General features: G+C 41.2%; 7 protein-coding genes across 8 annotated transcripts in view; 1 reads left to right on the forward strand and 6 right to left on the reverse strand.

Annotated features, from left to right (window-relative positions):
• The window catches only part of skap1 (src kinase associated phosphoprotein 1), a 43,750-nt gene extending 36,252 nt beyond the window's left edge, over positions 1-7,498 (reverse strand). Inside the window, exon 1 of the mRNA XM_084670704.1 lies at positions 7,123-7,498. The gene's annotated coding sequence lies outside the window, so the exon portion shown is untranslated. The remainder of the gene's footprint in view (positions 1-7,122) is intronic.
• hoxb5b (homeobox B5b) lies at positions 784-3,171 on the reverse strand. The gene is made up of 2 exons (XM_084670705.1): positions 2,152-3,171; positions 784-1,679 (listed from the first exon to the last, which is right to left on the reverse strand). The coding sequence occupies exons 1-2, from the start codon at positions 2,927-2,929 to the stop codon at positions 1,432-1,434; spliced, it is 1,026 nt and encodes a 341-aa protein (XP_084526831.1). The 5' UTR covers positions 2,930-3,171; the 3' UTR covers positions 784-1,431.
• On the reverse strand, positions 3,338-4,983 carry hoxb6b (homeobox B6b). Of its 2 annotated transcripts, none has more exons than XM_084670712.1 (2): positions 4,560-4,983; positions 3,338-4,051 (listed from the first exon to the last, which is right to left on the reverse strand). In XM_084670712.1, the coding sequence occupies exons 1-2, from the start codon at positions 4,981-4,983 to the stop codon at positions 3,798-3,800; spliced, it is 678 nt and encodes a 225-aa protein (XP_084526838.1). In that variant the 3' UTR covers positions 3,338-3,797. The 2 variants fall into 2 exon arrangements, with proteins under 2 accessions (XP_084526838.1, XP_084526837.1); XM_084670711.1 differs by having other exon boundaries at positions 3,338-4,080; positions 4,556-4,983.
• Positions 7,499-9,074: 1,576 nt separating the features above from the next.
• Positions 9,075-10,531, reverse strand: hoxb8b (homeobox B8b). Its single transcript, XM_084669856.1, has 2 exons — positions 9,860-10,531; positions 9,075-9,668 (listed from the first exon to the last, which is right to left on the reverse strand). The coding sequence occupies exons 1-2, from the start codon at positions 10,254-10,256 to the stop codon at positions 9,355-9,357; spliced, it is 711 nt and encodes a 236-aa protein (XP_084525982.1). The 5' UTR covers positions 10,257-10,531; the 3' UTR covers positions 9,075-9,354.
• A 283-nt stretch (positions 10,532-10,814) lies between these two features.
• ttll6 (tubulin tyrosine ligase-like family, member 6) lies at positions 10,815-19,370 on the reverse strand. Its single transcript, XM_084669853.1, has 17 exons — positions 19,223-19,370; positions 18,550-18,610; positions 18,017-18,179; positions 16,601-16,768; positions 16,323-16,360; positions 16,012-16,130; positions 15,605-15,735; positions 15,377-15,533; positions 15,106-15,249; positions 14,869-14,954; positions 14,522-14,747; positions 14,113-14,291; positions 13,468-13,656; positions 13,124-13,274; positions 12,400-12,639; positions 12,014-12,302; positions 10,815-11,893 (listed from the first exon to the last, which is right to left on the reverse strand). The coding sequence occupies exons 3-17, from the start codon at positions 18,148-18,150 to the stop codon at positions 11,637-11,639; spliced, it is 2,508 nt and encodes an 835-aa protein (XP_084525979.1). The 5' UTR covers positions 18,151-18,179; positions 18,550-18,610; positions 19,223-19,370; the 3' UTR covers positions 10,815-11,636.
• Positions 19,371-19,543: 173 nt separating this feature from the next.
• Positions 19,544-24,133, forward strand: calcoco2 (calcium binding and coiled-coil domain 2). The gene is made up of 14 exons (XM_084669854.1): positions 19,544-19,699; positions 20,252-20,422; positions 20,605-20,707; positions 20,917-21,077; positions 21,207-21,332; positions 21,449-21,577; positions 21,686-21,756; positions 22,022-22,091; positions 22,230-22,397; positions 22,474-22,662; positions 22,765-22,860; positions 22,961-23,150; positions 23,268-23,293; positions 23,484-24,133. The coding sequence occupies exons 2-14, from the start codon at positions 20,258-20,260 to the stop codon at positions 23,646-23,648; spliced, it is 1,659 nt and encodes a 552-aa protein (XP_084525980.1). The 5' UTR covers positions 19,544-19,699; positions 20,252-20,257; the 3' UTR covers positions 23,649-24,133.
• Positions 24,049-26,265, reverse strand: snf8 (SNF8 subunit of ESCRT-II). Its single transcript, XM_084669855.1, has 8 exons — positions 25,891-26,265; positions 25,741-25,791; positions 25,525-25,663; positions 25,284-25,388; positions 25,135-25,207; positions 24,839-24,980; positions 24,638-24,712; positions 24,049-24,531 (listed from the first exon to the last, which is right to left on the reverse strand). The coding sequence occupies exons 1-8, from the start codon at positions 25,939-25,941 to the stop codon at positions 24,394-24,396; spliced, it is 774 nt and encodes a 257-aa protein (XP_084525981.1). The 5' UTR covers positions 25,942-26,265; the 3' UTR covers positions 24,049-24,393.
• Positions 26,266-26,376: the final 111 nt, after the last annotated feature.

The following is a 26,376-nucleotide window of genomic DNA, read 5'->3' on the forward strand; positions in this document are numbered from 1 at the left end:
TCTATTTTAGATACAAATTGAAATACAAATATTGCTCAAATTCTATGTGAGCTATTATGTCCCCTATGAGTAGGCCTATAGCCTACAGCCTCCATTTTTCCCGGGCGATTATATTGCACCATAAATTCGGAACTTATATTCTTACTTTTTAGTTCAGGTTACCTATGTGTCTGAGATACATGGTATCTACAACGATTGAAAAACATTACAAATTATTGAAAATCTAAATTAAGTCTAAAGTTTTGAAACAAGCAGGCACACCTATAACACCCGGACACATTCACTAGGCCAACGGTCCATCCTGTGGGTCCCCTTATTGCAGTTAACCCGTCACTTTCATTCAAGAATGTGAATTATATTGTACATGGTCTACTCCCTAAAACCATAAAAAGAACTTTATGGATTCCACGTGACTTTACCGAGTCAGTACAGACGTATGTGGTCTTTGGCGAGGAGGGTTTTACTAACTTTGTGCCTATGGGCTAGGCAACACTCGATTTGATGAGAAAACGACACTCATCCCACATGCCATACCACGAACAGGTAAGTTCAAAAGTTTTGACGGAATGTTAGAATTGGCAGGTCTGCATGCGCGAAATCGTCGTATAGGCCCAGCACACGGCACACATGTTTTAGGCCTAGTTTTACATGCTGGGTTTGCATAATGATTCAGAATATACGATTCATTTTATTCTTTCAAAAATGGTGTCTATTTGCGTGACGAATAGACCTATTAGTTAAATATAACGGCAACGATACCTAGAGGGTACACATTTGCGATTGAGAGAAACTTTTATTTCAAGCTCTAAATTGACATACAAATACAAAAAGCTCATTGGCAAAAAAGTATTACATCACTGTTGCCATCTATACCCCGAATAATCCCATTCTTGTCCACTACAAACTGTTCACATTTGAATATTGAATACATGTACATTGTTTAACATATCTATTAGGCTAGTTACTTCTAAGTATAGAGATGCACAAATGACCTTTAGCTACGCATGGGAGTGTTACAAAATTATGGTCTGACCACAAGATAATATCAAGCATAAATAGCATTAAAACTTACACTAAAGCGCTTTGAATGGTCCCATCATCTTTACAGTAGGCCAATAGGTTTACATTCAATGAAGAGCAGCATATGGTTTGGACATTTACTGTACACTTAATTTACACCTGTATTTGTATGAAGTTACACAATAAAGAGCTCACGTGAAACACGACAACACCCGAGAGTAAACTGAGTACGACACTTATAACTCAAAATATTCACATTTCTTATTTCCCCCCAAAACTAAGCTACTATAACACAACGGCAAACTAATAGCGTGTTTTACACCACCGAATAATTTGTCTACCACAACATGCTGAAAGGTGCTGCGCATTACAGTACTCTGGATTCTCCTCATGTCATCTCGTAGTTTGAACTCAGTTATGGAACGCGTTACCTCCTGTGACAAGACTCATACTTTTCAGTTTATTGTCCTTCTTCCATTTCATCCTTCGATTTTGGAACCAGATTTTAATTTGTCGTTCTGAGAGACACAACGTGTGAGCTATCTCTATTCTTCGCCGTCGGGTTAGGTATCTATTGAAGTGAAATTCTTTCTCCAGCTCTAGTGTCTGGTAGCGGGTGTAGGCTGTTCGGGCCCTTTTCCCATCAGGTCCAGTCATATCTAAATTGTATGAAAAATCCATATTAGAAAGGACTACAGCAACAAAACAGGGTAAATAATGTACTGGCATAGACACAAACAGGGCACATGCTTGTGGAGGATGTGTACATTGTAGAGGCACACCACATATTCACAGTTCCACCTGAATATCACACACCGATGTTGCCCATTTTATTTTGAACCACAAACATGTCCAGATGACTATTCCATCAACACATTATTTTGACGACGAATTCCGCATTTCATGCCTCTACGATATAGTTTAAGAACTGGATCCCATACAAACTAAATACTGACCAGTAAGCAACCCTTGCCTTTTCACCCATCCTTACTGACACTAAGTTCATGCAACACTTGACAGATTTATGACGCTATCGTAAAATTGAGTTGAGGTGAACCACAATAGAAAGCGTGCTACCCAATCGACAGCAAGACCCCAAAACAAAATAAGTAGGCCATATGTAGGCTTTACCATGGTTTATGTGTAGTTTTCGCATCCAAGGGAATATCTGTGGCGTTTGGCAGTCACTTGATGCGGTGGTAGAGGTTGCGTTGGATTCTTGATGTTGCTGCGCTCGGGCGACAGTGCTGCTGCTGCTATGTGCGCCTTCCTCGGTTTCGGAGGCAACGCCAGTATCCTCAATCTCAGTGAAATGTGTTTTGTTGCCTTTGTTGAGATTGTTGCTGTTCGAGGTCGTGGTCCGGTCAGATGAAGGAGAGGGGCTTTTTAGTTCCAATGACTCGCGGTTTGCCGTGGCGCACGGCACAGAATTTGGAGACGCAAGGGAACAGTCCTGCTGTCTGTAGCGGGTGTCCGGGCCGAAACCACGGGCATCATCTCCAACAGCCCCGAAGTGGCCACTGTTGTTAGTGCGATTTACGCTTAGGTCCATGCCATTGTAGTTGTAGCCGAAAGACCCGGAGTGCATGGTGCCAGGGTCCCTGAACGTACCGTTCACGGCGCCGTTAGTCCCATAATTTAGTAACTGATAGTCGGAGCCATTTGGGTAGCGTCCTGAGAACGAGTTAACAAAGTAAGAGCTCATTTGCTTGGTTTTTAAAGCGTCGATTTGTAGATCTTTGTCGCTATAATCCTTTGCTTCACGATTTATGATGTAATCATGAATTATAGCAATGAAGCCTACTGTACTTTGCCAGGTATGCGGCCAAATATGGGAGAGCGTTCCAGAATCACGTGCCTTTGTTGACCAGTCGTAAATTCTCACTGATGACTTCAAGAGGTAATTCATGCTCTATGGTTACAAATGATGACGAAATGATGGTCGTTAGACGCTAGTCAATGGTGCCTCCCCATTGCGCCTTGTGATCCATGTAGGCAGAGAGCGTCATCTACTGGCAATATAAGTAACTGCTTGTGGAAGCTCGTAAAATTATATTTTTCCTTTATTTCTTTATCCTTACTTCTGTGAAACATAAACTAAACTATGAATAGACCGAACAACCATAGTATTTTTACCTATGATTTGATACTGACAAATGAAAGACAATGCACGAACTAATTACACAAATGAACAGAAATGCTTTATTCGTATTTTACATTTAAACAAAAACAAAACATTGCACACGTCACCCAGTTGTGCAACTGCGCAACTTCTTTAACACAATAAATAACATGTCAGATTTAGGCTATTTCTATGGATTACAAAACATGTTGCAATTGTATACGGGCTATTGCTGTGCCAAATAAATGCGGGAACAACAACTAGCCAAGACGACAAACACTGAAGGCCAAAGCCTTTTGATGGCATGAAAAAATAGCACGACTATTTCTTGGAAAACAGGTCTCCTAAATTAGAGTATAAAATATACACGTAGGCCTACAGGTATTTCAGGATGTGGACTCTTCATTTGACACACTCATAGTCGCCAAAACGCATTGCACGAGTACATTTACTAAACTTTGAGAACCTGTATGGTAGCATAAAGATTTTATTTTATCGTGCAAATATCAGTCTATTCTAAACACATCTCTAAAACGTGTTCCGTTGTAGAATATGAATTGGATGCAAAACAACATCAACAATGGGTTTGAACTTATAGGCCAGTGTTGGCAGCCACGTATGCTATTGTTTTGTGTTGTTTTTGTACAGTGATAATTTAACTCGTCTCTTTTTCTTTTTCTTCGTCGCTGGGCTTTGAAGAATTCATTATCTTGTTCTCCTTTTTCCACTTCATTCTACGATTCTGGAACCAAATCTTGATCTGACGTTCTGTGAGACAAAGAGCGTGGGATATCTCTATTCGGCGGCGCCTCGTGAGATACCTATTGAAATGAAATTCTTTCTCCAGCTCAAGAGTCTGATACCGTGTGTAGGTCTGACGGCCCCTGCGTCCACTGTTGCCAAATGTCCCTGCAAATAAAAGTAAACATGGGTTAAATCTATAAAGTATGCACTTAACAAAATAAGAAGTCTACATATTCTTAGCATAGGCTACATTTAATGGATATATACTACCACAGTCATTTCGGCGTTTTCTCTAACACATGCCTGGTGATATATTATGTAGATTCATCAATCAAATATGCTCAAAGAACTAATACCACAATCGTATATTACACCGTATAATTTGCGTGATTAATTGGCCTCATATTTAGACTCTCATAGTCAGTTATCATTAACCATCTGAATAGCCCACCCAACGTGTCGGTATTGCATTCAAACGTTATATGATTGTCAATATTGAGGATGAGGTTCAGACAAAATAACAAGATACAATGTATCATGGCGAATGACAGCCTACATCAGTAAAGTCACCTGATTCATTGGCATAGCCTACAGTAGCAAAGGCTAGGCTAAACTCATTTCAAGGCAAATAACTAAATACACATAAGCTATTTAGAAATAAACGTTTACTTACCAACAGAACAAGAATTCATCCTTTGCATCCACGGAAAAACCAAAGAGGAGGACTTGTCCTCAACCGCACTGGTGTTTACATTCTGCTCGGGGCAATCGGACTTGCGCTGATCCTGAGTTCCAAAGAGCGGCTGCTCCTCACGATTTGCAAAAGCGCACGAGCCTTCACTGTCCTTGTAAAAAGTAGCAGCTGCGTAGTCGCAGGGAGCACTGGTGCTAGGTCGGCTATAGATACCAGTAGTTTGCTGATAATACGAAGAAGGGTAAACCTTTTCTTGCATATTGGCAGCTCCATATGTAGCATTGGAATAGTGTCTTAAAGTATCCGTGTATCCAGAGGAATATAACGGTATCTGACCCAGGAGGGAATCCTGTCCTCCGGGCAGAGAAACAGGAAAAGTTGAGTTAACAAAGTAAGAACTCATTGGTTGGGCAACGGAATACTCCAAGGGATATGATTTGTTGTCTTTTATAGTCCAAGTCGTTTTGCCATTACTTTATACGAGATTTGGTTTTAGCTGAAGGGGGTTGCGAGGTGCCACTGAATACAGAGGGGAACTGTACCATCTGATCAGCGTCTGGCCAATCGTGGACTTCTGTGGTTGCAATATTGAACCCATGGGGGGCTCTTGTTGCGCACAGGGGTCCCCACTGAATCGAAATGAAGCACTCAGACATCTTTGTCGATTAAAGACAAGACTTATGCTGACCTAACGCACAAACATTGAGTATGAAAAAGACTTAATTTCGTTGTAAAAAATAAAGGATTCGATATAGCTCATCACTGCATCAACGCACGTAAATTACGTATTTACCCAACGCACACACAAACACACACGCACTAAATTTATGTTTTTCGATTTCTTGTTTACATTATTGAATAAAAATAATCACATAGGCCTCGTGCTCTTCCTTGTTTCTGACATTAGCTACTTTAGAAGATAACGCTTCTATTTAGTCTCATTAAGTGTCACCACATCCAAAGTGGCTCAAACAATGTCATATGCACAGAGGTTGTAAACATAGGCCTACATGTATTAATTCATGTTAACATATTAGGTTCCAATTTTTTAGGCCTCTCGTTTCCAATATCGAAGTAGTAAAATAACAACCTAGGATCAACACCGCTGTCTAGCCTACTTGGAAATGGTTTTGGTGGCACGTTTCTCAAGACCAAGACAAGAACGGATAGAAGCCTATAACAATTAGCCTGTGTGACAGATATGCTATTCCAAGAAATACACGTAGCATAAACGCTGGCAATGAGTAGGCCTACGATAGGCTATAGGCTATGTAAAGGTATGGCATATAGGCTACATTTCTCAAGGAGACTTTAATATCTAAAAAAAAAATTAAAAAAAAAAAACACTTAGGCCTATCAGTGTTGTCATCAACTGATTGTTTAATATTAGGCTAGTGATAATAACAATACATTTAGGCCCATTTGTCGTAGTAGTAGTACTAGTATTTTTTATTTGGCCTATATTGAAGTAGGCCTTCACACTACTAAAACCTATAGAACCATGCCGTGCACGTTAATATTTTCTGCAGTAGCCCTAAAGCAATAAGTAAATAGGAAATTAGTTTTTTGTTAAAGAAGATGGAATACGGTATTATTAGTTGTTTTATTTATAGGCCTAGTAGAAGTACTTTTCAATATTGTGTTGTTTTGTTTACTGTAACAGGAATAGCTTACAATAGACCTATAGATGTTTTCGTGGAATAAAATAAACCTGTAATTCAACTATATGATACATCCAATTAGTTTATTTCCATGTTACTTATTGAGGGGGGCGATGGAGTTTTATATCGTTTAAATTATTTTTTCCCATGTAGGCTAATTATTAGGCAAGCGGTAGATGACGACGACGACGGCTAATTATTAACATTTTGTGCGGTGAGAATGTAGCCTATTACCGAGCTTCATTTGACGCATGTAGCTTGAAGCTGTCTTAAAACAAATGTAATTGCTTACCTACTGTTGCCACTAGATGACACTAAAGAGAGAAAGAAATAACCGACAGGATGCAGTCTGGCCAAGACCAACTAGGCTTATATGAGCAACAAAAAAAATACCTTTGCAAACATTTCCAGGATACAGGCGGCTCGATAATACAAATGAAGAAGATTATGTCTCGATACAGGCCTAGATGTGCCAGTAAGGTATCACAGCCTAAATGCAGCTGTAATAGATTAATTTAAGAAACTGATTGACTGTTGACATATAGCTATTAATGGAATATACAGAAGAAAAAAACTAAACACAAAATAACCAAACTCATGCGTCATGATTCTTCCCTTTGTTTAGCACATCGTGGTGGCCAGCATACATTGGTACAGAATCTTGCCAGCTACGTAAGCATGGAAATGCTACAGCCTACCAAACGCTCCATGACAGCTGCAGGCTGTTAATTCTAGCCTATTGTCAGGGATTTTTGTAAAGAGTAACCTACAATTTTCTGCCATTCCCAGATCTCTTACCAGTCTTTGATACGGAACTAGTCATTGCTAATACAGTGATATACAGGGTTCTGGCTGTGGAGTCGGAAATGAGTCTGTCCTACCTTTGTTGATAATCCATCATTTCAAGTGTGGGTAAGGCCATTCCGCCATAATTGTCTTGTTTCTCATTTGGTGTGTCTATCACCAGCGTTTATTTAATACAAAATAGGCTATAAACTAGTTTAAGCAGAAATACGATTCCGTCATCCTGAGATTCGCGAATATAGCGGGTTGACTATATTCATCCCATAATGCGCAGTGGGTCCATCTTTGAGAAGTAGGCTCCACACCAACGGAACACATTCCTTTTTACATTGTCTAATAATGCCAAAGTCCATGAGACAAAGATGTTAAGATTCTAAATGAACGTTAGAAAAAAGGCAGCTTCGTTTTAACCTCATGTAAAACAAGTTCCCGTCCATTGTTCACATGACAAACCTCAGCCAATCCTCGAGCCCAGATAGTCGTAAAGTTCCGTTGCAAAGTTGTAAATTTTACCAAACAGCTCCTAATCTAAAGCATTGCCACAAATTCCCTGTCAGTAGGCTAGATTGCGGGTTTCTTTGTATTCCACACCTACAGGGTGAAATGTGCCAACAGGCCTCTTTTCATTTGTTTTGAACAAAGCGATAGAATTACTTCAATAACAGATGATACAACTAACATTTCGTTTTTTATCGGTCTTGAGATGATTGTTATGTGTGTCTATAAAGTATACTATCGTAAGTAGGTAATTGGCTATGTAGCCTACACGCTTTAGCTTAGGCTAGGCTACACCATTTTCTTTTCAATACTAAATTAGTATTGTAAAGAAAATATAATAAAACATTGTATTAATGTTTGATAATAATTGATAGGTAGGCTATAAAACTAAATCCCTATGATTACGCATGTGGCCTAGTTACTATTGATCACAAATAAAGCAATAGGCCGATATTACAAAAGAAAGTAATATATGCTATTTGCTGAGGCTTATGCGTATGTTTGTGATGTCAGGCTATTTGGGTGGACTCTAGGCCTTGATCATAGCCACATTTTACATTTCGATTGAGAATAAAACGCAACAACAATCAAAATTAAAATGTTTTACTATAGTAGGTCCTCAGAATTTTCACGGTTGCAGGCCTCACGTTAAATGGCAGGCTGGCACAAAACACCTTAACCGATTTGAAACGTATTTTCCGTATATAGCCTATATGCCTATTATTTCTCATTTTGCAGTTGTACATACCATAATTACCACATTTATTTAAAGTAGCCAAAGCCATCGGTCCATTTTAGTTTAGGCCCATATATGGAGAGATTTAAATATAGCCTAGTCTAGTGAACTCATTATTGCCTCGTCCATATTTTTAGTTAGCCTAGGTTTTGTTTGATTCTCAAACTTAAACCTGCAGTTTAGTAATAGACACACTTTTGGAATAAATTTTTATTTATAACCAAAAAGGGTTCTATGGCTTGCTTCATTTATGGAACCCCTTAAAGGTTCTATATGGAATATTTGGGGGGATTCATTGAAATATCCCTGTTCGATTCCTTTTTACCCAACCAAATGATGCTAGGCCTATATAGAACCTTTTTTAGGTTTCCGTAACATAACCTTGGGTTCTATCCAGAACCTTGAATGGAAATGAATGTTTATTATTAATTATTGTGGGGTGAATTTTATTATTTGCTGTAATATAGCCAATATTTGGTTGCAAAAGGAATGTTTATTGATTGTTGATATGGGATTATTTATTCAGCATAGGCTAGCCCTACAGTTTAACGGCAAAAAGTAGCCTTCCTTACGAAATAGGAAAATAGTTCCAACCTATTTTGTTATAGTGATCATTTCAAGGATAGGCCTATGTCAAGTCAGATCCACCCAATTACATTTTTTATAGGCTAATTGAGTTCCTTTACAACAACAGCTTTAGCAATATTTAGCAATATTATTAAAATTAATGCTTGAGCAAGGAATGTGGCAGTGCAGCGAAAATATTTGATACACGGAGATAAGAGATGTCTTGGTTGTGAAACTTTATTTCCCATTGTCTTCACCAATGCCCCAGGGAACTAAACCAACATCACTGCACAATTCAAAATATTACAAATATTCTACATATACATTGCCTAAATATTAAAATTATAACTCACGATATTGTGGACAACATACTATTGTGTCAATCGTGTCGACCGCATGTTGTCAGGCCTACTGTTGTGTGGGACATTAGACACAGGTGCGTAATGCACCAAATCAGGTTGGCCATGTTTTCAAATACATATACATTGAAATGTAAAGAACCACAATTTCAAAAATGAATCAATCCCATTGTATCTTTTACTTTCCCAACAGAAGTGTCAACCTTTTCGTCTTGTTTGTCCTTATTCTCCATTTCCTCTTGCAGCGCCCTGCTGCTTGGGAACTTGTCCTTGTTGTTGTCCTTCTTCCATTTCATGCGTCTGTTCTGAAACCAGTTTTTAATCTGTCGCTCAGTGAGGGCAACTGCGTGAGACACCTCAACCCTGCGCTTGCGGGTCAAGTAAGGGTTGAACAGAAATTCCTTCTCAAGTTCCAGGGTTTGGAAGCGACTATAAATCTGTCTTCCTCTCCTCTGTCCTGTGGCTGTTAAATGGAAAAATGAGAATACTTAGAGGCACGCTCTCGATTGCACACACAGTAAACTACTCAGACTTTCACGCGTCATAAAATGGGTTTTATCACAGTGGTAAAAGGTATCTATTGCTGCTGATTGGGGATAATTTACTTGCTTTATTGTCATGGAGACAACTCAAGAGTCAGCTCGGACAACTCACCTTGCTGTTTCAACCAGGGAAAGTGGTCCAGTGAATGGCAGCGCTGTTCGGAGGAATCATCTGTCTTTCCGACACCCGGGGCTTTTAAACTACAGCTGTTATATTGGACACAATCCCTATCATGAGATCCGTAAAAATGTTCTTTTTGAGCCGAGAAGTGCGCATGATATAAGTTTCCCATCGTTCCAACGTGTAAGGAGGTTGGATTTTCGTGGTTGATTGTTTGAGTGAGCGAAAGACCATGATTGAACTCCGGTAGCTGCACTGGGTGCTGGATAACATCGTCATTGTATCCGTGCAATGTTGCACGTTCCAAGTCTTGCTCCAAAGGATACTCGACACTGGGGTGCAAGTATTCACTGCATTTTGAGTATAACGAAGTGATAAAATAAGACATTTTATTGTTTACGTTTTAGGTAAAGAGGCCCAGATGAACATCAGGTGGTAGCCTATCTAAACGAAAGACCTGAGCTAAGACAGGTAGGGTCCCTTGGCATGTCCATTCCGTCGGTTCAATCTCTCATCCTCTATATTTGGACCCCCGTGACGAGCGCAACTCAAAGCATTCTCCTTCCTGAGGAATATCGCAGTATTCCGTTGTGGTGAAGATGGGGAAGAGAGAGAGAGAGGGAGAGGGAGCGAGAACGTAATTCAGAAAGAGGGGAGGGGGAAGGTAAAGACGTGGATGCCAAGATGGCCATCATTTGGGATGCTCCACAAAACAACAACCAGCGCAGCATTCCAACTCGTTTGAAAAAGAAATCAAGAGATTAAAAGAGGCTAATGTTGGTAACATAGCCATAGCATCAATGATAATCAAGGTTAAGATAAATAATTCACGATCAAGATATTTTTTAATAATATAAGTTACTTCAATAGGCACTTGAAGTTTAGCCTATTGGCTATATGATGAATGGGGAATTTAAACACAACTTCAATTACTTTTTTTTATTTAAATAGTTTGATAGAAACTGGTTAAGATAGACCTCAATATCTAGGCATTTATAGACATCAAACTATACATTCATGATTTTGTACAATTATAATATTTTTGTAATTAAAGTGTCATTTGTACTAATGTACAAATACAATGTCTCCTGATAACTAGCCAATCAGAACACCAGAGCATATTTAATTTGCATAAATTAGTTTAAAAAACGGAACTCTTAATGACCATTCATCTCATCCAAACTAAAGTCTGACATTCAATATCAGTCAAACTCAGAAAATACACAATATAATACGAATCTAATCATTTTAGAGACATTTGGCACAAATGAGCAATAATGTTTTTTTACCGTGAGTGTCCCACTTACGTTTACCACGTTCTCACAGTCATATACTGCATCTCCCAAGCTGATTTGACAGATCAGAGAGGAAAATAAAGAAATTACACCACTGGCTTAGTGAGCGGTATACTTCTGGTAACCGATATGGTGTCCAACAGCCAAAGCCAAAGTTTATCATTAGATCATTCATCATATGACACATCTGACTATACCAAATACCACACAACACCTTGTTTGATAGGCACAATTGTTTTCAAATGTTATTTGTACAATATAATGCCTCACTACCTCAATTTGTCCTCCTTCAAATTTTCCTGAATTTAAAATGTTAATTTTGAGATGGTACAAAAAGGAGGCAACGGATCCTACACAGGTAGAGAGAGAATCTGCGCGGGGAGACATGCTAGTGCAACAAAAAAACCTTGATCGATCATCCCCACTGGTGGCTGTTCCGCCCGGTATGACACGTCAAATGACAACATTGGTCTCTAATGCCCTTGCCCGTGCGGAGGCAGTTTGCGAGAGGCTTTGCGGACTGGGTGGGGGAAGTCTGGCCTGCGGACCAGAGGGGCCGGGGTGGAGATGACAAAGAGGCTCTGCAGGGCTTTGGGGTCGGAGGACATGCGGGCGCAGGTCAGTCGTCCCGGGATGAGATGGTTTACGTTTGACACAGTGGCCCGAGCTCGGGTCTCAGCACAGGAGGAGCTCATGCTGCCCTGGCGACCCGTCACCACGGGAACGCCGACTGAGACAAGGGACAGGGAGGGAGAGAGATGGAGATGGTTTAAAGCAATCTTGTCTGTCCTCACATCCATCATTTCATTTCTTCTGACGGTAAAGACAATCAAAGAGGAGCTGTGCTCACTTGTCCAAGGGATCCGCTGGGCACTGTTACTCCTCCTCAGGTCACCAGGGGCACACCGGGCCGTCTCCATGGCCGCTTCTTCTGCTGAGTAGTACTGCATGCAGGCGGACTCGCCCTGCACCAGGCTGTAGGGGGCCCTGTCCATACTGTGCCAGGGCCAGCGCTGTGGCTGCTTCAGCAGCTGGGAGTGCACATACTGCAGGCAGGGCTTGGCCCCCACAGGCACCTGCCGCGGGATCACAGTGTAGTGGTGCCTGGGCCTCCTCGCGTACTCAGGCAGGGAGTCCAGCTGTTAAGAAATCAGGCGTTATCTTACTAATTTTAGCTCGAATAATATTTAATTTTACAGAGGAAAAAGGTAGAGGCAGTGAGAAGAGTCACCTGACCTTATTGGTTCTATCGTGCCTGTGGTGGAACGTCTCATTTTGCTCGTGGGGATGAAACGAGTCAGGCATGCCGTGACGGCCGTGCAGCAGCCGGTACACCTGATCCACCACCCCCAGGTCTCTCAGGAGACTCTCTCGTTGGAGCAGTCCAGTCACACGCTCCACCTCCTCCTCCTCAGACATGTCTATTGCGGCTGTGCCACTGCTGGTCGCAGTGGGCAGAGGAGGCATCGTCAAGAGCTGGAAGGACACAGAAAAGACACAGGAAGTTGAGTCATTAGCACACAGAAAAGACACAGGAAGTTGAGTCATTAGCAAGCACAAACCAGTTCAAATACAATTTTATGAAAACTCAAATTCACATATATACAATGATGATACAGGTTATTAGTGAAACAAGTGTTCAGTTAGAATTACATTTGGCTCCCTCTAGTGGAATAACAGAGAACTGTCCTGAATCATTGATTTTTCAACAACAGCGCCCTCACTCCCCACAGAGCTCTTTTAACACGGTATCAAAATGATACCAGTATCAAAGAATGGCAGATATGCTTTAAAGACTAATGTGGCTTGAACTCAAATAAAAGCTTAACCTTTTATTAAAAGAAATGTATTTGTGTTTTACACAATGTGCAACTGTAGCTTTGCTAATATCTATATCATTTCCCTCGCATTCAGATAAAAGTAAGTCAAACACACATAGGTGACAGACAGACTGGCTTACAGTGACCTGCTGGGAGATGTTCGGGCGTGATCGTATTTTCTGTGGTTTGGCTTTCTCTCCAGCAGACTCCCCCTGCAGGTCTTTCCTCCGGTTGCCCATATGATCTCTCTCTTTCTGCTCTTTCTTCAGACGCAGCTCCTGCAGCTGCTGCCTGAGTACACACACACACACACACACACACACACACACACACACACACACACACACACACATCTTAAAGAAACCTTGTCGAGGTGTATGCTAACTCTCTAATCAGCCGGTTCCTTAATACTTATAAACCTACAACCTAAACCAATAGTCACACCATTCTCGTAGAGACGTGACCAAACTTCCTTCCACAGTACCTGGCACACTCCTCTCTCGCCTTTGAGGCCGCCGTCTCCTGAAAGAGGGAGCTACTGTGTTTGAAGTACTTCTCGTACTTGTCCCCGCCCTCGCGGGGGAAGATCCTGCGGAAGCCCCCCTGGTGCTTGGCCTCGTACCTCTGCATCTGCTCCACACTGGCTGCCTGCGACACACGCAGCTCCTCGCTCCTGGGCCACAACACACAACGCCCCAAAAACACTGGTTACAACGCCCCAGCAACACTGGTTACAACGCCCCAGCAACACTGGTTACAACGCCCCAGCAACACTGGTTACAACGCCCCAGCAACACTGGTTACAACGCCCCAGCACCACTGGTTACAACGCCCCAGCAACACTGGTTACAACGCCCCAGAAACACTGGTTACAACGCCCCAGAAACACTGGTTACAACGCCCCAGCAACACTGGTTACAACGCCCCAGCAACACTGGTTACATTCAGCACTTCCATTGGCTCGTTTTCACCCACGCGACAAGACGTTTCAGAAAACGTTTCATGACTCGTTACACTATGTTCACAGTGTTTCGTTGGAAGGTAATATATACAATGATAAACTTGCATCCGTCCCAAAACATTCTCTCGTTATGTTATTTCCTAGCACCATGCCCAGGTGGAAGTGCACCTGGCTTCTCTAGAACGGTTCTGTTGCAGCCGCTCCTTTACTCGACGCTTCTCCTCCTCAGTGATCTTGCGGCGGTCGCAGGCCCCCAGGTTAATCAGGACCAGGGTGTCGTACAGCAGGCCGTCCTTCACTTCCCGGTCCAGGCGAGAGTCAGTGGTGAAACTGGGGGAGTGGTTCACCTGCAGTCAGATTCAACATATAGAATAACATGCCGTACATGAGCTCCTGTGTCTATATTGCCGACTGTAGCATAAACATAAGAGGTATGATCTAACCGGAGATGGCATCATGAGAATGCAATATGCGACGTTCAATTTCCATCATACTGTAATAACGGGTCATCATAACAGGAGTAGGAATGGGACCCATTCGTCATCATGTATTTAGAATGTGATCTTCATCTCTTTACCTCCAGCAGCCAGGGCCGGAGTCTGTGGTCCAGGAGCACGTCGAAGCCCAAGATCTCAAAGCAGGCACTGCCGGATGCATGGTTGGGGAAGCAGGTATGGTAGTTATGCTTGAGGATTGGGTGAGCAGAGATCAGTGTCTTTATGATCACATCCTCAATGTCGGTCCACATCTTTGCTGTGTCGTAGCACATTGCCTCGAGGTGCTTGTTTAGTGTGGACAGCTTCCTGTAAATAAATACAAATATTTTAGTTACAAAAAATAACATGAATGAAAATCAAATGAATACTGAAGAACTTCGAAACTTCTGTTTGATAAGACTGAGGTACAGATACTGTATCTGCCAACCTTTTGCTACCAGTGTCATCATCACGGACAAAGTTCTCGCTGTTCTTGTTGATGGCATAGTTAGTGAGATGCATGCAGACATTCTCCTTTAGGAGATATGAGAGGATGGAGAAAGATCAGAGAGTTATTGCTGTAAACTGTGATTTTGGAAAACCAGAATAAAAAAAACAAAAAACGAATGTACGTGTCAAGTTATGGTTTGTGAAAGGCCTTGACTGTATCGTTCACCAACTTTACCACGTTGCCATTGGTGGGCTCGTTGTACTGGGAAGTACAGAAGCGAGCCAGTCCCTCCTTGTACATAAAGATGCGGAAGGGGTCACAGGATGTCACCAACACGTAGATACGCAGGTCAAACTTGTAGCCGTCTATAATGAATGGCTAGAAAAGAAAACATGTACAATATGAGTGGCCGATCAGTTTGTAGATTATGAATAACGATGCACCAAAATGCTTGAGTGGTGTGTTAGGATGTAAGGTGTGTTTGTCAGAGTTTATAGGCTCTTACCCGGGAAACGTACACCTGACAAATCAAGTGTTCGCCAGGACGTATGTCCTTGCTGGATTTGGTGATGAAAATGCCTCGTCCTTGGCAACCTGAATCTGGCTTACAGATGTATGTTTTGTGTTTTTTGGCCCTGGTGTAAGCTTGAAAGTCACTGTAACTGCAGAATGAGGAAAAGTCATTAGATTCTGCTTTCATTTAGAACATTTTACAGCGGACATTAAAACTCACTCTGCAGGTAGGCACCATGTTCGGGGGAAGATGTTGTATTCTTTAGGGAAGAGTTTCAGCATGCGGTTCATGTTTCGTGCTAGCAGGTCCTTTCGGCAAATCTCACTCATTCCGGGAAAATGGTTGATTTTCTGAAAAAACAACAGCTGACTGATTACAATAACATTTAGTCATTTAGCAGACACTCTTATCCAGAGCGTAGTACAGAACATTCCCCCGAAGGCAAGTCGGGTAATTTTGCACGTCTGGAAATCGAACCAGCAACCTTCTGAATAATAGCTTGATTCCCTAACCGCTCAGCCCTCTGACCCCGACTGATGAGATGGGGAATGAATGGGGATGGAGGATGAATAAAGAGCAGTAAGGATCAGACTAGGTTTCGTGAATAGGCCGAGTTGGGTGGATACCTGGTAGCGCTTCATGTCCATAACTCTGTCCAGTGAAACAGAGCAGTCAGTCCAGTAGAGCGTCCACTCCTCCCCTTCGATGGCTTCCCTCAGGCCGTACCTGCGAGCAGCACGCCGCACTGGAGACAGACGGACGGACGGAAGGAAAGTTCCAGAAATGCAACTGCTGATTATTACAATGGAAAAAAACGAGACATAAATCAAATAACATCATAAAGTGTTTGTTTCAACTGGGAAATATTGGTTAGTAATGGTCGTGAATTTCGATCACAGTAGTTTGTGATTTCGCGTCAACGATAATGGTTGCTTACCACTCTCATATTTGCAGCTGATGACATTGATCCACAGTCATCTGGAAGAGAAGAGACAGAGAGAGCGACAGACATGTGCTTTGGTGCAAGGTCCTATTGATCCCCCCCTCCCCCCTGTCATTCTACAGCATTCTTCCAAAGTGTGGGGGGAACAGACCATGACCCAGCCCAGCAATCAACTTTTAAGACAACTCGCTCACCAATGAGAAATGATATAGTCAAATCACCCGAGTATCTGTAATGGTGGAACTTTTGAATGTGATAGGAATGAAGTATACCTCTTTTTCCGTTTCTTCTTCCTCTTACCAGTGGATGGAGGAGTAGGGGTGCGAGCCTCTGGCTGGCTGTCACTGCCCCAGCCCTCTCCTTCCTCCACTCCCTCATGGCCACCCTTGAAGGCTTCATCTTCTGAGTCTCTGGCAGGGCTTTCTCCTGGCAGTCCCATCCTGCAGACGGACAAAGGGTTAATACAACACGTAACAATGGGGATGGACAACGATTACCGTATGTTTTGTAGACGTTATTTTGTTTTCTAATCTACATACATTTTCATAGTGTTTTCGTTGGACCCGTACCCTAACCTTGAAATTCAATCAAGCGGATCAGCCTACATGTTATAGTGCACACGGGGAATCATGTTTCTGTTTCCATTTCTCTCCTCGGGGGAGTGCTCAAGTTGTCAACATACCATTGCTGACTGCCATTCAAGAGTTATTGTAGCAGGACAGACACAGATGTAAAACACAATCATTAGAATGCGTTCTACATTTTCCTTGGCTGTGACATCGGCTTGGGAGGCACAGTTATTATGAAATATTGTTAACAAAAACACACACAAAAAAAAAATACAACTGACTGCAAGGTTATACCCTGGGTATAAGCTTCAACATAATACGATCCAGACTGAAACTTCAGCTAGGCTACTTAACTGCCTTGAAGTTTTGGGCTACTGTGGCCAGTCTGATGAGAACAACTTACGGTTTATCTCCCCTATCTTATGTCTATGAGGTGAAGGTGAGGCCAGGTTAAATGCTGGTAATGGTAAGGTTGAGAGCCGGACAGGGGAGGGGAGGGTGAGGAGGGACATCCCTCGGAGACTGTGGGAGGCTTGGGTGCTGGGTAACAGTATTCTGATCCAGTGATCTGGATAATCCTGGCCCTGAACTCTTGCCTTTGCGCTTGGTCGAGGCGACACAGTGACCTCAACAGGGATAATGTTACCGATACACTCTCATAGTCATTTTATAAGGACCAAGCCAATTAACGTGATATCTATTTTCTAGTAAACTGCAGGAATGTCTGCGTTCTTTATAGCCGATTTGACCAGAACAATAATAGCCGACGGCCTAGTTAATTCATATCCGATCACTACATAAACGATGACTTTTATTGAGTTCCCTCTTTTTGATTAAACATTGTTTTAGGGTTCAATTCATTAGATCTCAAGGAATAGAAATAAGGTTGCATGGCATCACTTATCTAAACAATGTAAAACCCTTGTACTAAATTCAATGTGATGAGAAAGTGGTGACTAAAGTGTTTAACTGCCAAATTAAATCACAGGAAACATCTCTATTGATCAAAATGTAACCAAGACCTAAACACACACATACATACATACATACATACATACATACATACATACATACATACATGTACACGTGTTTTTACAAAACAGGCAACAGTCTCCTCACCTGTGGTGTAAAAGGGGGCAGAAATGCAGGAAGATGCCCCCCAGCCAACTCCAACACTCGTGATTGCTTGTCTTTAGCCTCTTAATTTCAGGACCCTGGAAAGAAGTTGTGATCCCCAGAAGAAGGCAGCTCATTGAGCAACATATCCACCTCCAGCTCTCACCTAATCCAAAACAGAAAAGTGCAATTTGTATCAACAGCATAGAGGTGGCCCAGTTCAGATTGACTTACACCCTCTAATAGCAGGGTGTAGTAGATCAGGTGACCAATTAGAAAACTCCAGGGTCAAACACCTGATCCTCCTGACACAGAGAGAAAATGATTAGCAGATGAACACAAGGAGTGAAGAGGGATAATCCCTTATATTTGTCCACGGTAATTGGATAAGTGATCTGCCCATGGCACATGATGTTGTTCAAATCTGTGCTAGTAAAACCCCAACTCATCTTGTATCTCCAAAAATGTAGGGCAGCAGACAAATCCACATCTAGTCTGGTGTAGAGTGTACATGGTCTGGGAGAAAATCTACGTACCACATTACAGCCATGTTGTCCTGTAGTCATGGTAGCTAAAAAGTATCAATCAACTTCCACCCTGCAAATCAACGCAACGTGCGCAGTTAAGCACTATCTGGCTGACTTTTAAGTGAAATCATTTTGTTTACTTCACTGGTGGAAACTGTAGCTAACTGCCACGACTATCCAACTGCTAAGCATCTTTTACTAAACGACTAGCCACAAACCAAAAAACACTTGGCTTAAAGCAGCCACAGCCAGCTACTGTACTGTACTAGCTACCATACTTCCTAAGTGTTTCTTTTATATGATAAAAAAGCCAAATACAGTAGCTAGTACTCGAGTCACGTTGTAGTACAGTAGGTGAACTCGTTAGTTAGCTAGTTAAAGTCAATTGATTGTTTTATATGTTAATAAATGATTACACATCGGAACAGAATTGTAAACCAAACTAGCAGTAAAAGCGAACTTCGAGAGCACAGCAGATAAATTACTCAACGTGAAACAGCTGTGTTTTGGCAGTCAGTAGGGTAGGAAACAGACTGAGAGCGTGGCCACATTGCTATGGCAACAGAACGCTATCCACCAGCTTGCCAAAATGTATTGTCATAGCAAAACAATTTCACACTCAACAAAAATACTAACCAAACCATACTTTGCTTGAGTAAAAACATTAAGCTCAATATCATACCTTTAACTTTGACACCAATTGCAAATCAGCTGTCATCGACTACCACTGACTTTGAGTTTCTACGTTGTAAGCATTCGGGTTGGTGATTCCTCATGAGACGATCTTCCCCCTTCACCCCTTTTGACCAATTACATTTCTATATGTGAGTTACGTTGTATGTGCTGTGATTGGTTGTTAGGAACGACGTTTTCAGCGCCCTTTAAAACTCGTCACTTTTATTATTCATATTGTTTCAAATTATATTATTACCACACCTAAATGTTATGTGAATGTCATTTTAATAACATTTACAAAATCACTCTAAATGCAAAAAACTTTTGTTCACTGAAGAACTACATTTCCCATGATCCGCAATTGAGTTTCGAAAGTGTGTGGGGTGGAAAAATCATTTGAGAGTTTATTCCGTGAGCTTGGATGTGACTGTCATGATCTGACGACCGAGTTGCGACACCTAGGCCTAGTTTGTTTTCCATACGTGTAAGTTACATTTTATTAATGTAAGGACGATATATTTGCGAAGATTTTTAATGTGAGTTTAATTGATATCACGTAAAACTATAGCTGATTTACTTCTCATTACTTTCACATTCGTTTTCTTTATATTTCTCTAGATTGGCTTGATTTGACAACAACGATATCAATGTTTGGCCATAACAATACATCTGTTTAGGCTAATATAGATTGCAATTCTGTGAAAAACTTATTTTTACTATCAAGAAATACGTAGGTAGCCTAACAGGTATGACTGAATGTTGAACAAAAGCTTAAAAGACAGGCCTGCATTGTGTACAAATACAAAGTGAAAGCAAAACGACAGTCTTTTTGTTGTTCTTCTCTGCGGCTTTTATGCTGGACTAGTAACTAGCCCAATATGAATAGGTGGATCAGTCAATATGTACAGCAATTTCTCGTGGATCAGTCAATATTAGACATTATTCCACTCACGGATTTGTGAACCGCTTATTGTCAGGAGATTCATTTGTTATCTGAACTCTTACGTAACCACATTCCATTGGGGGTATTTTGCAGGACGTAATGGAGAACCCTACCGTGACAAATGTCATGGAATCATCATCATATTCGCAGGTCATATTCGAGGACATCCATCCGTCATACCCGCCAAATACTCAAATAGTGTGTCACTACATTGTGACTGCCGGTCTCCAACCTAATCCAAGAGATTGGGTGGGAATTTGCAAGGTGAGAATGACATAAATTAGCCTAATATTTGATCAACTGTAGGCCTACCCTTCAATGAGGCTATTGACTTTTGCTCATGATCTCTTCTTTTCAAAATATGGTTCAGTTCAACCAGTATTAGAAGGGACATCATTTTCTGTAGTCATTTAGCTTATTGACCTATGGTATATGCTGCACCACAGGTGGGATGGCACTCCGTGAAGGACTACCACACCTTTGTGTGGGTGGAGCCATCCCTGGATGTGGTAGGACAGGATTCCGTTCGAAAACAAGTGTTATTTCGTGGTAAGTCAATCCAGTTCTTTATTAGAAAGCATGTTAACTACATTTACATTTATCTGAACTGTAAAAAAAAAAAATTAACTTCTTACACTTAGCTTACATAGACATTGGGGTATTATGTTTCTACAAAATGTACAAAATGACTGAATAGTAGGTTAAAGAATAATAACTTGCTGTAAATTACTAGGCATTGATTGTGTCTTTGTTATTAGAATACTACCTGCCAAAGGATGAAACAGAGTTCTATCAGTTCTGCTACGTTGATAGCAACGGCATAGTAAAGGGCGTGAGCACCCCCTTCAGCTTCAAAACAACAGAGCACACACGTGAGGACTGCAGCCTGGAGGACGACCTCTTGGTGATCACAACACAGGTGACACACTTTACTACACAATATACAGCTTGTTAACTTGTTTTCATATGCTCATTGTTTTAAACTACGTCTGTGTTTCCGACTAGCAAAGCATTTGGACATAATCAGGTTCTCGTTGTTTTAATGTAGATCAAGGTGGAGGAGAGTGAACGGGAGAAAGACGAATTACTAAAGGAGTTGGAACAAGAGAGAAAACAAAATGAGATCCTTAAAGTTGAACTTGAAAAGAAACAGCAAGAAATTGAACACTTGAAGGTCAGTTTGCAGTACCGTTTTTTACCAGTTTTTTTGTCATAGTACAAGTGTTCTGAACCTCTACTAGTTGAAGAACACTGAATCAACACAAAAACACTAAAACACTTTTTTAATAGGTGTCCACCAAGGATTTGGCCCAGCAGGTATTCGAACAAGAGCAGCAACTTCAGAAAAAGGATGCCACAAAGAATGAAGAAATGACTCAAAGCACGACTTCTTTGAACGAGTCACAAAAACGACAGAAGGTAGGCCTATGTTTACGTAATTTTGTCTACAACATGGCATATGACATTTATAATTTAACAGCTGATGTTGATAACAAATCTCATCTTATTTTTTGCTGTGTGATGAAGGTCAGTCAGCTGAAGCAGGAGAGAGATGATCTGAGAAAAGAGGTTGAAGCAAAGAGTGCGGAAATTGCCCAGTGAGTCATTGTGCTATTATGTTTAGTCTAAGAGGGTGGTGAGATAGCTATTAAAATGCATTTTAAAATGCAGTAAAGCGTTTCTAGAATACCTCATGAATCTACAGGTAGTTCACAACACAGTAATAATGTGACACAGCTCAGTCGTTACAATGCAAATAGCCTTGTTTTCTCTGATTATAATTGATGACCTAACATCCGTCTGCTGAGGATATTTCTCTGTGTGCCTCTCTGCGGTCTCTAATCCTGCGATCTATGTGACTAGGCTGAATCGAAAGGTCAAGGAATCAGAGCAGGAATATATCAGAACCAAGGACCATATTCAGCTCCAGCAGGTATTCTCCTTTTATTGAGTAATTGAACATGAATGCCTGTAACTCACCCATCTGTTAATTTAATATCAACATACACTCATGTCAAGGAGAGCCATAAGATACAGAATTCGAACCTGATCGTCCTTCTGTCCTTTACAGGTAGACTTGCAGAGCAGTGAGAGAGAGAAGGAGAGGCTCCATGCAGAACTGGACAAATTGCATGGCCTCACAGATAACCTTGAGGAGTTGAAGAAGGAGAACCAAAAGCTACGAAGGAATCTATCAGAGAGGGAATCTGTGGTGGAGATGGTGGAGGGAGATTTGAATGTGAGCAAGCAACTGAACAATACATTATTGTATCTAGAATATGTGCAGGGAAGTAAAGTCTGCTGTGTGCCTCCAGGTCAAATATCAGACCCTCCAACGCCAGAATCAGGAGACTCACACAAAGCTGCTCCAGCAGACACGGGCTGTCGACCATGCACAGAGACGTGCCGAGGATTTAGAAAGGGAGCTTCAGGACACCCTACAGGATCTGGAGTGCAGGTCCATGGCAATGACTCAGGAGAAACAGAAAAGCAGCAAATTGGAGGTGCTCTCAGTGTTATAAAGACTGACTGTCAGTCAGTTTCAATGAGAAAACATTCTGATAGAAAAACCATGTTGCTTATCAGAAATGAATTTCCCCTTTCAGATGCAGCTTGCTGAGCTGTACATCAGTCTTGAGGACAAGGCAAACATGGCAGAGATTACAAAAAAGGAGAATGAGGAGTTGATGGGCAAAAATCTGGTATTTTCAAGTGTTAGCTACAGTATTTACCAAGCCTATTTTGTGTGTATCATTCCTTTTTTATATTTGATGGCCTTTTGCATTTCATGACTTTTGTCAGAAACTGAAAAGAGACATTGAGAAGCTTCAAAGAGAGTTTGCTGGCCTTCAGGCCACCCCTCCTGCCGTCCCTGTGTCCCTGCAACATCCAAACCCCTACGGCTCCTCACCTGACCTCACCAACACAGAGGAGCAAGACAAGGAGCGCTCTGACTCACTCCGTTATGGGAACCCCTATGAGATCATGACAGGTAGGCCCTCTTTATCAACCATTCAACAAATGGTTTGCTATAACACCAGTCTTATGGTTTTGTTCTTTTACTTCTTCAAAGGGCTTTATTGATTTAACTGATATATTCTACTTTCAGGAAGTGCCACAGACCCAGAGGTGGAAGTATGTGAAATCGCTCTTTTCAAAAACGTTTTGTTGTGAAATAGTAGACTGTAAATACCATAACTGTCAAACAGCTGCCAGTGTAGTAGACGGTTTGTCATGCCATAAATTGCCTTAAATATTAATCAGTAATTGAATGTAGCGAACAGATTTCGAGTTAACACTGACTCATCGTTTATTGTTGTCCCAGCTGTCCTTGGAGTGTCGTCACTGTCAGGAGAAGTTTCCCGGCATCACCCAGGACGAGCTGGATCAGCACGAGCAGAGTCACCGGGTGTGCCCCTTCTGCACCCTCATCTGTGATTCCATGGAGCAGGCTGTGTTTGAAGATCACGTTTACAACCACGAGGTGTAGAGAACGCAGCCCTCTAACCCAATGCGAAACGCTAAATGCATGATGCTGTACTTAAAGGAATTCATCCAGATAATATCATCTTTGAAGATTATTCTATAATGTAGCTAAATGTCCCACTTAAATTATAATCAAGATATTATTTAATGCACTGAACTTGTAAGGGTATACTATAAGGAAATGAAATAGATTGTGAAATAGTTGGTAGTTTCAGTTATGCTTATGTTTTAATTTGTATAAAACCATTCAGTAAAAATCTGTAATAATGGGATGATGGCATCTACAATGAAGGGCACAGCATCATTAATATAATTATAAGTTTGTCTTTACTTTGATCTATATGATGTTCACATAATCCATCTTTCAAAGTGACTAATGGTGAAAGGGTGCGAAAGTATAATGGTTGGTTCATCAAAATCCATTTAATGGCTCATGAACATAAATCAATGCAACAAATAAAGTTATATTACAAATTGGTCTCATAATAATGTATGTCATATTTGTAAATATATTTTACAGTGCTTTACACAAAACTATTTAAAAAACAGATAAGGTGATTTAATGATATAACATGAAAGTGAAACCCATGATAATCAATTGATGCAGAAACGTAACACACCAGAACAACATTTTGTATATGTCATCCACAGTGACCTGGAAAAGTACTTGCAATAAACGCCCCCTTTTGCAATGCAGTGTATTGCGGACAGGCACACATTCTTTAAAATAAATCCCAACCACATCTCTCTTAAGGCGTCATCTGATTGGCCTCCTCCGGTGTGACATCACGGGAAGTCAGCTCAGAGAACAGAGCAGGGAGCCAATACTGAGGTTCCCCTGCAGCTTGTGAATCCAACCATGCCAAGCCCTCTTTCAACAGGTGTTCCTTAGACGGGGAAAAAAGTGCAATGAGCATTATGAAACATTATAGAGAAAAGATTCTGATGGAAACCATTACAGTCTTTTTCACTGGCTGTTATGTGGAAGCTCACCAGCACGTGACAAGCTCGTTCTCGTTCCCACTTCAGATTGTCCTTGATTTCACTTACTGTAACATAGCCCTTCTTCTGCAAATAAACAGAGAAAGCAACACTTGAGTTGTTAAATTCGGCTAACAAACAATCGGATACATTTCAATCTGTTTGTTGACTATAGGGAGCAAAACAAACACCATTGGTAAAAGGATAGATCACCTCAGCCAGCTGTAAGACGACGGTGTGATCCATGTTGAGCTCAGCTGGGACTGACTGCACTAGGTAGGAGCCCCCAACAGGAATCATGCCAAAGCCGTTTCCCATGGCTTTTAGCTTCTTTATGGCTCGCACCAAGTCATCTCTGAAGACAGTAGATTCAATATCATGAAATTGCAGGGAAACTGAACATGGGATGCATTGTTCAGATTATTGCAACATAATAACTCATATGCGTACCTATAAAAAGAGATGATCGCTGATTAAAGTCAATGAGATATTTAGCCTTTCATACTCACTGACTGACATCCTGAGCGTATTTCCCCCTTCCTTTCAATACTCTTTGATGGAGTTCATCTAGGGTTATGAGTCCTAAAACAAAAGGTTTCACATCAGGTAGTCATAGGATAAGGCAGTGGTAAAGACTTACAAAACAATAGAAACTGACCTCCATTTCTGTGCTTGAGGGCAAGGCATACTTCGATAATCTGAACTCCAAGTTCGTAGTAGAAATCCCCCACACCAAGCATCTCTGACCAAAAGCCTTTGCCAGCTGTGTATGACAGATCATAATTAGATCAGCCCTCTAGATGCTCACAACACTGAATAGACATTCCAATTCGATTTAGGCAAACGTATAACAGTTGAATATCAATCTTAACAAGGAAGAGATCAAATGTTATTCTCACAGGCAAGAGGGTCTACCCCAATGGTAGCACACATCTCCTGAAACTGGACCCGAAACTGTGAACTCTTTCGTATCTCTTGTTTGTGCTTGCTGGCAAATTCTTCCAAGTTGGACTTGAATGTCTCCAGCTGCTTTGACATCTGAGAGAAATATTTTATAAAAAGTGTTTTACAGATACATACACCTAATTTACAAACTCACAGAAGATTTGTATCACCTGCACAATTTGATCCTCAGCCAAAACATTCCCTCTCTCTTTGTACTTTGCCTAAAAAGGAAAGTACAAAAACGTTACCGAGCAAAAGTGTCTGGAAAAAGGTAAGTTCGGTATGTTGCTGTGAAAATGAGAGCTGGTATGGCTGGGTACCTCGGCAAGTTTCTTCTTTGCAATAGCACCCGCACCTACTCCCCTCCGCATGATGTTGTTTCTTTTTTAACTAATATTATTTATATATTTGTTTTGTATTTGTACAAGGGCAAAAGCCAGGCAGCTGTAGAATTCTTTAGGCTATGTCTGACTGGCTAGCTGACTGTGGACAATCTCAAATTCTGGTTCAAGCGTTTCTTTTTGGATGTAAATACTGCTAGAGCTACCTTATGCATGTAATAATGTTATGTCAAAATGTCTTCTAATAATAATAATGTTGAAACGCGCACGATCAAATCATGAACGCTCTTATTTGAGATGTTTTGAGAGCCATAATGACACTTCCTTGTTTGTGTATTAAACAGGAAATATATTGGTTTTGTTGGTGTAATATCGTGCACTGCCATCTACCGCTCTGGAGCCAAATGACCAAAACTTACAGTGTATTCTTCGAGCAATGCTTATCTTGAGTAAGCCAATTCAAAA

This window comes from Hypomesus nipponensis, chromosome 13 (genome assembly GCF_054491055.1).
Source record: "Hypomesus nipponensis isolate SF chromosome 13, ASM5449105v1, whole genome shotgun sequence".
NCBI lineage: Eukaryota > Metazoa > Chordata > Actinopteri > Osmeriformes > Osmeridae > Hypomesus > Hypomesus nipponensis.

What these genes read in the sequence shown, in the direction of transcription:
- hoxb5b (XM_084670705.1), bottom strand. Translation starts at nt 2,929, where the DNA reads ATGAATTACCTCTTGAAGTCATCAGTGAGAATTTACGACTGGTCAACA. An exon ending in AAAACTACACATAAACCATG is followed by an intron (nt 1,680 to 2,151) that starts GTAAAGCCTACA and finishes CATACAATTTAG; the next exon opens with ATATGACTGGACCTGATGGG.
- hoxb6b (XM_084670711.1), bottom strand. Translation starts at nt 4,983, where the DNA reads ATGAGTTCTTACTTTGTTAACTCAACTTTTCCTGTTTCTCTGCCCGGA. An exon ending in AATTCTTGTTCTGTTGGTAA is followed by an intron (nt 4,081 to 4,555) that starts GTAAACGTTTAT and finishes CATACTTTATAG; the next exon opens with ATTTAACCCATGTTTACTTT.
- hoxb8b (XM_084669856.1), bottom strand. Translation starts at nt 10,256, where the DNA reads ATGTCTTATTTTATCACTTCGTTATACTCAAAATGCAGTGAATACTTG. An exon ending in TCCCTGGTTGAAACAGCAAG is followed by an intron (nt 9,669 to 9,859) that starts GTGAGTTGTCCG and finishes TCCATTTAACAG; the next exon opens with CCACAGGACAGAGGAGAGGA.
- ttll6 (XM_084669853.1), bottom strand. Translation starts at nt 18,150, where the DNA reads ATGAGCTGCCTTCTTCTGGGGATCACAACTTCTTTCCAGGGTCCTGAA. An exon ending in TGGACATGAAGCGCTACCAG is followed by an intron (nt 15,736 to 16,011) that starts GTATCCACCCAA and finishes TTGTTTTTTCAG; the next exon opens with AAAATCAACCATTTTCCCGG. An exon ending in AACCGTTCTAGAGAAGCCAG is followed by an intron (nt 13,657 to 14,112) that starts GTGCACTTCCAC and finishes GTTGTGGCCCAG; the next exon opens with GAGCGAGGAGCTGCGTGTGT.
- calcoco2 (XM_084669854.1), top strand. Translation starts at nt 20,258, where the DNA reads ATGGAGAACCCTACCGTGACAAATGTCATGGAATCATCATCATATTCG. An exon ending in AAGAGTGCGGAAATTGCCCA is followed by an intron (nt 21,757 to 22,021) that starts GTGAGTCATTGT and finishes CTATGTGACTAG; the next exon opens with GCTGAATCGAAAGGTCAAGG. An exon ending in CCCCTATGAGATCATGACAG is followed by an intron (nt 23,151 to 23,267) that starts GTAGGCCCTCTT and finishes TTCTACTTTCAG; the next exon opens with GAAGTGCCACAGACCCAGAG.
- snf8 (XM_084669855.1), bottom strand. Translation starts at nt 25,941, where the DNA reads ATGCGGAGGGGAGTAGGTGCGGGTGCTATTGCAAAGAAGAAACTTGCC. An exon ending in CCTCAAGCACAGAAATGGAG is followed by an intron (nt 25,208 to 25,283) that starts GTCAGTTTCTAT and finishes CTTTTGTTTTAG; the next exon opens with GACTCATAACCCTAGATGAA. An exon ending in AACGAGCTTGTCACGTGCTG is followed by an intron (nt 24,532 to 24,637) that starts GTGAGCTTCCAC and finishes TCCCCGTCTAAG; the next exon opens with GAACACCTGTTGAAAGAGGG.